General features: G+C 32.6%; 1 protein-coding gene across 1 annotated transcript in view; it reads right to left on the bottom strand.

Annotated features, from left to right (window-relative positions):
* Nucleotides 1-1,024: 1,024 nt before the first annotated feature.
* LOC145246542 (tRNA (guanine(6)-N(2))-methyltransferase THUMP3-like) overlaps nt 1,025-12,967 on the bottom strand; it is a 613,480-nt gene continuing 601,537 nt past the window's right edge. The window contains exon 9 of the mRNA XM_080108145.1: nt 1,025-1,372. Within this exon, the coding sequence (XP_079964271.1) occupies nt 1,127-1,372 (246 nt within the window). The 3' untranslated portion in view covers nt 1,025-1,126. The remainder of the gene's footprint in view (nt 1,373-12,967) is intronic.

Raw genomic sequence — 12,967 nt, 5'->3', positions numbered from 1 at the left:
GAACAACGAACCATCGGAAACTGTTCGGAAACTAAACATGGCTTACACTTCTAGAATTAAAGAAAATAAGCAAAAAACTACAAATAAAAGAAAAAAAATGTAAAAAAAAAAATGCATAGAATTATTCTGAAAAATAAACCAAAAACATAGAAATATCGTCACTATTTTCATGCAGACATTTTTTTTAGAATAAAAGCTATAAAAGGCAATAAAAATAAAAGAAAACTAGAAAAAAATAAAGACTAGAAAAAAATAAAGACTAGAAAAAAATAAAAACTAGAAAAATAAATACTAGAAAAATAAATACTAGAAAAAATAAAGACTAGAAAAATAAAAACTAGAAAAAAATAAAGACTAGAAAAATAAAGACTAGAAAAATAAAAACTAGAAAAAAATAAAGACTAGAAAAATAAAAACTAGAAAAAAATAAAGACTAGAAAAATAAAAACTAGAAAAAAATAAAGACTAGAAAAATAAAGACTAGAAAAATAAAGACTAGAAAAATAAAGACTAGAAAAATAAAGACTAGAAAAATAAAGACTAGAAAAATAAAGACTAGAAAAATAAAGACTAGAAAAATAAAGACTAGAAAAATAAAGACTAGAAAAATAAAGACTAGAAAAATAAAGACTAGAAAAAAATAAAGACTAGAAAAATAAAGACTAGAAAAATAAAGACTAGAAAAATAAAGACTAGAAAAATAAAGACTAGAAAAATAAAGACTAGAAAAATAAAGACTAGAAAAATAAAGACTAGAAAAATAAAGACTAGAAAAATAAAGACTAGAAAAATAAAGACTAGAAAAATAAAGACTAGAAAAATAAAGACTAGAAAAATAAAGACTAGAAAAAAAAATGTGTAGTTAGCAACTGAAAATTATGACTAACAAATATCGACCACATCGTATAATGTATACATGTATAATGAACAAACGGTTTGCAAAAGGCAAATCTCTGTAACCGTGCAGATTTAATTTTGTTTGAGATATAAAAAACATGACAAATATAAAAACATGACAAATATATAAAACCTCAAAATTTTATTTAAAAGAAAAAGATTTTTTATTTTTCATTAAAACAACCGTTTCTTGCTTCCTACCAAAAATGGATTAATTCTTCCTTGGCTATTACTCATCAGCAATGTCTTTGGATACTGGCGTCTTTTTCTTTGCTTGGTGCTCGATAGCATTATCGGGAAGAGGCATGTTCTTCTCGCAGTCGTCTGGGACGGAGGCATGCCAAAGCGTTGGAATTGGCTGTCCTGTGATTTTCAAGCCCGTTCTTCGGAAGAGCCAGATGCCTGCTATCAAACCTCCGATGTTAACCCAGATGTAAGATTGCTTCTTCCAGTATTTCGTGAAATGCTGCATACACTAGAGAAAGAAAACAAAAATGATTAGGATGAGCATTTTCATTGGTTGATTTGTTTTACGACACGTCTATCATTTCTAGCATTATTCAACGCCATTGTTTTGTTGGTAATTTCACTAAATAGGTTTTTTTTTTTTTTTTACATAGGCATCACCACATTATCAAGGCCAAGAGGCCACTCAAGGATAAGGGTTAAAGAGTGTACAGTAGAAATTGGACAATATAGTAAAATCATTAGTAATGAAAATTTGGTAAATTTGATAACTTATATGGAACGGATCATCAAGAACTTATTTACGTTAGACTTGAAGACAACCATATTCTAGTCAGCCGGAAAGCAGGAAAACGGAAGACAATTCCACAGGCGTGCAGTTCTAAGAAAGAAGCTTTGTTCATGGAATCTACGTTTAGGTTTAGGCACAGATAAAGAGTGGAGGGAATTATTGATATTGATAGTGTTTACAGCTAGACGAGTGTTTCTTGTGAAAGTTTGGCGAGGGGGGACCATAGATTGAAGCTCAGTCGAACACTTTCCATGAAAATAACGATACATCAGAGACAAACTCGCAACATCTCTTCTGTGAGATAGAGGTTGCAAGGAAGAGAAAAGGACATCTCCTACGAGGCTACGAAGTCTATTTTGAACTCTATCAAGGTTTGCGGGAGATAGGAGAAAATATGGCATTCAAAATGTTTCTTTTCTTAAATATTACATGAGGAGTCATTTCGAATAAAAAGTTAATTTATTTTACTTATATAAACTCGAGAAAATGCACGATTAAATATGTAAAAACATTTCATGAAAAATATTCAAGATGGCTGCCACTAGAGAAATGCACTATTAAAATGTGTATTTTTAAAAGTTGTTTGAATTATTTAAATAAAAACTGTTTAAAAGTTTAAATTATTTTCATGTTTTTTTGTTTTTTTTTGCATTTATTTTAAATGAGTAAAAATGAAAGTTGTTTAAATTGTTTTTCATGTATTTTTTTTTCCTTCTCATTTCGTTCCGTTTCACTCGATCTTGGTTTTTGATTGCAAGGTCAGGGCTGCTTCAAGCTTACGAAATTGCACATTTTAATCATACATTTCTCGAGTATTTCTGTTTAGAGCACAACTGAACTATGATACTTGACTGTTTGCATTTTAAACTTTAATTAAATTCATTATATAAAAAATAATTTTATAAAATCAACAGTAGGTTCTCTACAGTGCAATGTAAACTACAATGTATTGTGAACCAAGTCACTGCAGGGAGGCATGTGACTCTTTCTCCAGGTACACCACGAGGAGTTCCCAACTAGAGCAGGCAATTAACCGATTTGATTGAAAATGGTTGAATTCACTGATTTCAGTGACATTAAAAACATGGATACGTGAAACATTAGTTAATTATCATGTAATGCCTGGTAACGTTGGGTCACCATGTTTTATATATATATATATATATATATATACTATGTCAGGTCATGTCATGTGCTACTGGTATCATGCAACCCAGTACTACCTGCCTCATGGTCGGGTCACCGGCGACTAAACTGGTTCCCCCACCAGACTTGTTTGGTGAGGAGGGCGGCTAGTCTCCCTGAAGGATTAAAAACAAGACCTTCCAAAGGGCGAATGAACTCTTTTTCTGGGTCAACGGCCAACTAGCACCGTGTATATTTGTGTATGTGTGTGAATGTGTATTGGGGTGGAAAGGGCTCCCGTAAGCGGTGGTGAAGGAAACCTTTCTAGGAGAAGCAAATCTTTGATTTAAAAAACCATAAAGCGGAAGACCATTACCCGCATTCAGCTGGTCTGCAGTTTAATTTGTTGCTGGCTATCTTGCTCTTGCTTGTTGCTGGATCTCAACATTTTGAACCGAGAGAGAGACTTAGTTGTCGTACAAAGCTAAGACTCTGTAACATCATATTTGTATAGATACTCCCTCAGGCATTTGGGCTCATGGATTTTAACTGTCTGAGGGAGTGGCACTCGTATGACAAGAGACGTTGCAATCATCATGTATGTATATATATTAGCAAAATACCCGTCGTTCACTGGGTTTAAAAACAACCTACAGAAAATGAACTCTGATTTATGAAAGTATGATAGGTTATGAAAAGGAAGGGTTGTAAAGAGATAGCTTTGAATTTGGGGGTATCAAAACCAAAGCAAAATATGATGAAAGTAAAAATAAAATAGATAAACCCCCATAATTTATTATACCATACCTGTTCACACTGAAACACTTATCACAATATTCTGTGGATCTATATTAAAAAACCTTGTTAAACTTTGTGACATATTTCCATTCTATGGAGATCAGGTGCGAACGAACACCCTATAATTTTATTATACCATATTTCTTCAAACTGAAACATAATTATCAAAGTATACTTACGCAGATAGATATGAAAAGTCTTTATTAAAGTTTGTGCCTATTTCCATTCTATGGAGGCCAGGCTCGCGCCTGACCCCACAATTTTATTATACCATCCCTATTTAAGTTAAAACATACTTATCAAAGTATTCTTATGCACATCTATATCAAAAACACTTGTAAACGTTTTTTTTTTAATTTTTAAATTTTTTATTTCCATACTTTGTGGACCAGGCGCAAACGCAGACCCCACAATTTTAATGAACCACCGTTCTGCCAGATCAAACATACCCATTCCTGTGTCTTGATACATCTTCTATCATTGTATGTAATTAGTTTTTTAAAATAGTCAACCATATGGGAGCCTATTCGTGACCAGACATTCAGCTTTGTATTATATATATATATATATATATTACACACACGGTAGAACCCCGGGATACGTTTTTACTTCAGGTTATGATGTGGAATACGATTTTTTTCCCATTACGGTATTTGCCTCGCCTATGATGTTATTTATAATGTCATTTGATTATATACATGTGTATTATATACTGTACTGTATTTTGTTACTAATTTTGAATGTGGTATCCCGGGGTTCTACTGTAATGGCGTAAATTAAAGTTGTACTGTATTTTGTTACTAATTATCCCGGGATTCTACTATATATATATATATATATATATAATGAATAATGTCTATATTTGAAATTTGATGCTGTTGACCATGTTACAATTTATTCCTTTAATTCAGTTGACACCTACAATTCTTGACAGTATTTGTTCCGTAGCACAAAATCATTAACTTATATATATATAGGAAAAAACAATAAGAATGGAAAATGAAGTCACAAAAACTATATATTGTTTTCATATATAAGCTCCAATGAAACTTGTTGAGCTTTATATTATCCCGATAAGTCTAATATAGAACTGAACTTAATCTATTCTTCTAACTCACTAAGCTATATATATATATATATATATACAAGCAGAAGTACCCGTCATTGACTGGCTTCAAAAACAGCCTACAGAAAATGGACTGTGATTGATGAAAGTATGATAGGTTATGAAAAGGAGGGGGTTGTAAAGAGATAGGTTTTGATACTCAAAAGTTTTACCCTAAGCAAAATATGATGAAAGTAAAGATAATTTTCGCGAAAATATATTTTTTTATATCAACTTTGTTTCCATTCGTAGCCAAGAGTGACCAACAAAATGACGTTTCCTTACAAAGAGAAAATGTTATATATATAATAATATAAATATACAAGAAATAAATGTTACCATAGTCAATAAAAGTTACGTTTATGGTAGAAAAGTTCATTGGTTTGTATTTTTAAGTAGTTTGTAAAAAAACAATTTTTTTTTTTTTAATTCACGAACCGGTTAAAAAAAAATAAAAATGGCAGCGACTTTGAAATGGAGAGCCCCATTTCCAATTTGAAGGAGGGGCACCTGAGCATTCTGTGTTAACAATTTAAGAGAGTTCAGTCAACGTAAGGAATATTTATAAACATATTTTAATGTTTTCCGTTATTTTGTGCTTGAGGAATATTCGATTATGGCATGTGTAGTTTATATAAAAATTCATTTAAGTCGTTATCGCCTCAAATTTTATTTTAATTTCGGTTCGCTGAAATTATTTCAAGTAAAGAGCATTAAAAACTATTTCAAAACAAAACAAAAAGCATGAAATGAACTTTTGACTATGGTAACATTTATTTCTTGTATATTTATTTTTTTGTATCGAAAAACAAAGAAACAAAAATAGTTTTGAAAAATAATGAAGCTTTACTTACTTTAGTAAAATAATCCGAAACAGCAAAATAGGGATATTAAAAAAGTAAACACGTAATTACTTTAGTTTTTAAAGCAAAGAATCGATATAAATATGAATATGAAGAAAATGGCGCCCTTTTCAAGCAGAACAGCTTCGTTTCAGTTTTACAGTATTGAACGGTATATTATTGCGCCGTTGGATTCAGGGTTGTACTATTGTAATGTAAAGAACATGCAGAAAGGGTTGTAATCAACTGAATTCCTTCCAGTACACTGACAAAAAAAAAAAAAGCTTAAACAGATATATAAATAAAAATAAAAAGGTTATGTAAATATTTTAAAAAAGACTCGTAATCACGTGAGCAGGATTTTTTCCTTCTTTTGACACGATAACAAGTAACATTCTTATATTTTATTATTTATCTATTTTCGAAAGAGTGCCATGTGCAAGTGGAGAAGGAAAAAAGCAGAGTTATGCAAAATTGGTGTCGAGAATTGTCTAAAGTTTTGACTTTTTTTTTTTGTTTGCTTTCACTTTAATAAGAACATGAATTTATTCGACACAATATGATTCAACTAAAAAAAATAAATAAAAGCTAACGTGAATTAAGATTAAAGTTAAGGTGTTATTGTGGACCCTCACCCCTTTTAAAAAACCTTGTTAAACTTTGTGACATTTACATTCTACATAATTATCAAAATATGTGCCATATTTCCATGGAGTACAGGCGCGAACGCAGACCCCACAATTTTATTATACCATCCCTATTTAAGTTGAAACATGCTTATCAAAGTATTCTTATGTAAATCTATATCAAAAACACTTGTAAACGTTTTTTTTATTTTTTTTCATTTTTTATTTCCATACTTTGTGGACCAGGCGCGAATGCAGACCCCACAATTTTAATGAACCACCGTTCTGCCAGATCAAACATACCCATTCCTGATCCTCGATACATCTTCTATATGTAATCAGTTTTTTAAAATAGTCAACCATATAGGAGCCTATTCGTGACCAGACACACACACACACACACACAAACACGTTCAGCTTTATATTATAGATATATATATGATTAAGTGAATGATTTTGTGCTACGAAACAGATACTGTCAAGAATTGTAAATGTCAACTGAATTAAAGGAATAAATTGTAAGATGGTCAACATCATAAACTTTGGAATATAGACTTTCGTTATTAATTCGCTGTATTGCTCTGTAATTACATTGAGCTTAAATAAGGATTGGTATATATAAAAATGAAATATAAGTGAAGAAAGAATATTTCCACATATATATCTATATATATATATATATATACACACACACACACAGAATTATTCAAGAAAACGAAAGGAAAAAAAGTTAAAATTTCTTCCATCTTTTCACCGATTTAAACTAAAAACCAATATAATGCGTCTGCATTCCAAACCTCGCGAAAAAAAAGAAGAAAAAAACGTTGTTGAAAAGAAGGAATTCGCTTTAATGACCAATTCCTTACACTTGTTCTGTCAGCCATCTTGTCATTAACAACACATAAAAATAAATAAAATAATCCGAAAGTTATATATACCAGGTCCAGCCGAGGGTGGTGGTGGGCACACCTTATGTATCTCTTAATGGGATCCAAAAGGTATTTTTAATGAAGGAATGCAGCATCGCTGCCCATAATACAAGAGACTATGCGAAGTAGCCATCCAAAACTAATAATGTTTCCACCATATTAAGCAAGATGCCGGTAGTGGGTTAGGGTTAGGGTTAGCGTGAAAATGTGAACATTCCGATGGCTGAATTTGCGATTGCACGTCTGCCTCTAGAGTTATGGTTTTGAAACGGTTTGATTCCTCATTTAAACATACTAACTAACAGGTAGACCCGACGTTTTCCAGGATTGAATGGTGATCAACTATATTATATTATCACCGAAGCGGTGAAATCGCCCATTTTTCAATCAAATCGATTGCTCTAATTGGGGATCCATTGTGGTGTACTTGGTGGAAGCGTCGCATACCTCCCTGCAGTGACTTGGTTCACAATACAGTGTAGTCTACATTGCACTGTAGAGAACTTACTGTTAATTTTATAAAATTATTTTTATATATAATGGCTTGAATTAAAGTTTAAATGGAGAAGTCCAGTATCATTGTTCAATTGTTCTCTAAACAGAAACATTAATTTCGAATGCTCGCCTGTCGTATCAAAGAATCTACTGTTGATTTTATATGTCTGGCTTTTCGGCTTGTGTGGTAATATAACGTCTCACATTCTGCATTTGTGATGTGGAAGTTTAATTTGGTCAAAATCACTTGTTTCTTCTTTCATTGGATTATTTTGTTATCAATACTTATTGAAGATATTTCGATAAAAAAAAAAAACATCTAAAAAAGAACATTACCAAACACATGATAAAGTACCTTTATGTGAAATTTCATAAAAATCGGCACAGGCATTTTCGAGTCTATAGGCACGAATTCACACACACAAAGTTCCTTTTATATAATAGTAGAGATAGAGAAAATTTAAATGCCTACTGGAGAGAACTTTAACCCCTACTAGACACTGTTCTTACTAAATATTTAAATCACATAGTATTCACGTCATTTTTTTTTTTTTTTTTACATTATTTAAAAAAAAATTTTAATTATATTTTTTTTAATGGATTATTTTCTCGCTGTGTTCGTTCGACCTCATCCCGACCCATTGAGGTGTTATATCAAATTTCAAGACGTTTAATAAAACCCTTATTAAATCTTATCCACGTGTTGTCATTCTTGCTTTTTGTTCGAATCGTTCAAGGTCAAATGAGGAATACTCACGAATCTTAGACACATTTTTTTTTTTTTATTTCTTTATCTTGTGTTACTAGCAGATTAAGCGCTATTCTAGAGTCGAAGATTCGTTTGGGAGGTCGTGTTTCGATTCTGGCTTGAGGTAGTTACTTGTCTAGCCGCACTGATGAGCTGTGAAACAGCGAAACAGTACTGTATGTGGATGACTATAATGCTCCTCATCTTGAGTTGAGCATATTGAGAAGTGATACACGAATTACCATTAGCGTATAAAGCGATGCTCTTTGTGCAAACAAAGAGAGCTTAGGTATTTCGGACGATGTCAAAACATCGTTAATTCACAACTCGCACAGCAGCTGCCGATTAGCGTAATGGTTAGGAGCCTTGACTGTCATATAGGCGGTAGGTTTCAATCCTGGCTTGAGGTAATTGCCAGTCTAGCTGCACTGATGAGCTGTGAAATAGTATTGTATGTGGATTATATACATATATATATATATATATATATATATAATGATAAATAAAAGGGATATATTTTCTTTCGTTCTAAACGGACGCTGAAGATTTGTGTTGGGATAATTCCCATCAAAATGAAACCATTTTTAAATAATTTGTATTAAATATTGATTTCTTTAACTACATACTTATATATATATATATATATATATATATATATATATATATATATATATATATATAAGGAACTTTGTCTGTCAGTTCGTTCCTTATGGACTCGAAAACGGCTGAACCGATTTTTATGAAATTTCACATAGAATAACTTCATGTGCCTGAGAGTGTTCTTAGATAGGTTTTTGTACAGAAATGTCTTCGATAAGTATCGATACTCGTAACAATACAATGAAAGAATAACAAAAGTTAACACCTTACACAGCCTAACATTACAAGTGCATTTGAGAAGTTTTATTATCACACAAGCCGAAAGGCTCAACATATAAAATCAACAGTAGATTCTTTGATATGACAGGGATTCGTTCAAAACTAATATTTAGATATATAAACATATTTTTAGAGCATAATTGGAGTATGATACTTGACTTTTTTCATTTTAAACTTTATTTTTTTATATAATGGCTTGAATTAATTTTATACAAAACAGTAGATTCTCTACAGTGCAATGTAGACTACTCTTAGCTTGAGTGTAATTCGCACAACGTTGATGTAACCACCGATCTTCTCCTTCTCGAACTTGGGAATCTTTCTGTTGAACTCGGGAATCTGGCGGATATTTTAAACAGAACCTTGCATTTAATCCATGAGGATAATCACGACCGGGTAAACGTCTTAGATAATTCACAATTGTATTCTTAGTATCGTCTGCACTGAGGATTAAACCTTCAAGCTTTAGAAGAGTGTCAGTGAGTACTTTATACTGCTGCCATATCTGGGCAGGAGCTGCTAAAAACAGCCTATCCTGCCTTGACAGAGTACAAAATAGACATCGTGGCTTAGTGAGGGATGCCCTTTTCTCTACCCTGCCACCTCTCTCCCACAGAAGAGACGTTGCGAGCCTATCCTTGTTTTATCGTTATTTCCATGGCAGGTGCTCGTCTGAACTCCAATCCCTGGTCCCCCCCCCTCGCCAATTTTTCACAAAAAACACCAGTCTAGCTGAATCCACTGTGAAAAATTTCCCCCACTCTTTATCTGTGCCTAAATCAAAACGTGGATTCCATGAACAAAGCTTCTTTCTTAGAACTGCACGCCTGTGGAACTCTGTTCTGTCTGCCTGCTTCCCACCGGACTACAACTTGGATGTCTTCAAGTCCAACGTTAACAAATTCCTAATGAACCGCCCCCTTAAGTAAACACTTCATCAAATCTCCACACTAACGTACTGTACTTGCAATAACCCTTATCCCTGAGTGGCTTCCGGGCCTTGATAAGTGGTGACCACCGTGTAAAAAAAGAAAAAAAAAAAAAAATGCCTTGGATCCTTAAGTTTCACAGAAAGGTTACCGGGTTCGACAAGATACATCTGACGATCTGTCGTTACATCAGCCGAAATGTAAAAATAACAATCAAGATGAGAACAGAAATCCGAATAATAAAATTTATCAATCTTCATCTAAACAAATTCGGAAACATTCTTGAAGTCAACGGAATTTCTTGTTTGAAATCTAAAATCATAGTTCAACTGCTCAGTTCTATTGATTTTTGACACAACAGTAAAAACAGCGATACATAATTTTTTTTTCCGACTGAAATCCTCAATGTTTGTTGCAATAAGTCTAATGTCCTTGATCTAAGCGGGTTGTGTAAGAAATGCAGAAGACATTGTTGCGTCTTTTTTTTTTATTATTTTGCTATTTTTTTTTTTTTTTTTTTTGCTAATGCATTTTTTGTGTTTCTCTACCTTTTTCATAATTCGAAATCCAATGCTGCGATGGCAATAGCCTGGAACACTAAAACCATAATGGACGCATGGACCATTCCACAGGATTCATAATCTCCTTTCAATCCAACTTTATAAAAGCATTCGGAACAAACAATCGCTAAAATCATTCCTTTTTTTTTTTATCATGGACAGTCTATGGATTTTTTCATCGTAATTTAAAAAAAAAAAAAGAATAAAAAACAAAAACATAATAAAAAGATAAAGTGATCTTCCAATCCATCTGAACATTTCAAAATTAAACATAACAAACCAACAAAAATCATATTTCTTTATCCATATATATATATATATATATATATATATATATATAGGTAGATAGATATTTATATATATGAGAGACAGGAGATCAACGAAGTATGGAACGATTCTTTAAATGGAGCAAGCATATATATATAGGTAGATAGATAGATATTTTTGGATTGATTGATATACAGATAAAAAAATTGAGAGATTGATAGATATATGATATAGAGATAAAAAGACTGATAGTGAAATAGAGAGATAAAGATATAGATGGATATACGTATATATATATATATATATATATATATATATATATATACAGGAATAACAAATAATAAAAAAGGAATGAAAAAAAGAATAACAAAGAATAAAAAAAAGAATAACAAAATAAAAAAAAAATAAAAAGGTGATCTTCGAATCCATCCATCTGAACATTTCAAAATTAAACATAACAAACCAACAACAAAAATCATATTTCTTTGTATAATAAACCTAGAAAAATATCTCTCCTAAGACGGGTAAAATAAACCCTCTCCCCAAACTGAACATTTTTGTACTTTTTTTTTTTTTTTTTTTCATAGGAGTCACCACTTATAAAGGCCCAGAGGCCACTCGAGGATAAGAGTTAAAGATTGTACAATAGTCAATGGGACAATATGATAGGAATCGTTATTAGTGTAAATTTGGTAAATTGGATTACTTATGGGAAACGGCTCATCAAGAACTTGTTTATGTTGGACTTGAAGACGACCATATTATAGTCAGCTGGAAAGCAAGCAAACAGAAGACAGTTCCATAGGCGCGCAGTTCTAAGAAAGAGGCTTTTTTTCATGGAATCTACATTTAGGTATAGCCACAGATAAAGAGTGGGGGAAATTATTGATAGTGTTTTCAGCTAGACGAGTGTTTCTCGTGAAAGTTTGGCATGGGGAAACCATAGATTGGAGCTCAGATGAGCACTTTCCATGAAAATAACGATAAAGCAGAGGCAGGCTCACAAAAAAAGAAAAAGAGGTTGCAGGGAAGAGAAAAGGGCATCCTCTACAGAGCTACGAAGTCTATTTTGAACTCTGTCAAGGCAGGATAAGTATTATTTTTAGCAGCTCCTGCCCAGATGTGGCAACAATACTCCATCTTTGGACGTACCTGGTTCTTATATAGGTAGAGAATTGCATCAGCAGTGAGATATCTACTGGATTGATAAAAGGATCCCACCAGTTTTTCAGTAACCTTGGCAACAGATTTGATATACATGCTCCATTTCAGATCAGGAGTAAAGGTCAATCCCAGAAGCTTGTCAAAACATGGAACCTCCCCAAAACAAGAGTCATTCATTTCAATTGATGCCAGATGGGGATCAAAACGTTGATAGATAGAAGCTTGGTTTTAGATGCATTAAAATTAACCAGCCACTTCTTTCCCCATTGTACCATGTGCTCAAGATCAGAGGAGAGAGAATAAGAGAGAACTTGGTTGTTTACGGCCTGTGATGTGCTGCCATAGATGCATAAATGATCTACGAATGTGATTAGTACTACTTTTACATCCTCTTGCAAAGATTAAAATTAGGTCTAGAATCCTTAATCTGATTTTAAGGTCCTGAGTATGACTTTAAAAGACATCCAATGGTAAGGCTCCATTTAGGGGCTGTGGGGAATATGGTGCTGTCCCTCAGTTGCCATTGCTCCCAGGTCCACTTTGGCCCAAACTGGTAATACCTGTTAGGGCATCTGATGCTAACAGATCAGACTGTCTGAAGATACTGGCTTCCTGAACAAAAATACATCAAACATTGCAAAACTCAATCATATTCTGCAAAAACAATTTTCCTCTACAAAACCATCAAACCAAACATAATGAATAAATATTTGAGGATGTAAAAAAAAGCTTGAAAAAAAAAAAAAAACTTTCTGAAAATGGTTGATATGCCAAACAAAGTAGTCGCATGTTGTTGATTTAACTCGGTATCACACACCAAAGCTCAACTGTTACATAGGGTAGATT

The sequence above is a fragment of the Euprymna scolopes genome, chromosome 24 (genome assembly GCF_053919585.1).
Source record: "Euprymna scolopes isolate OS-2025 chromosome 24, ASM5391958v1, whole genome shotgun sequence".
NCBI lineage: Eukaryota > Metazoa > Mollusca > Cephalopoda > Sepiida > Sepiolidae > Euprymna > Euprymna scolopes.
This window is presented reverse-complemented; position numbering and strand designations above follow the sequence as displayed.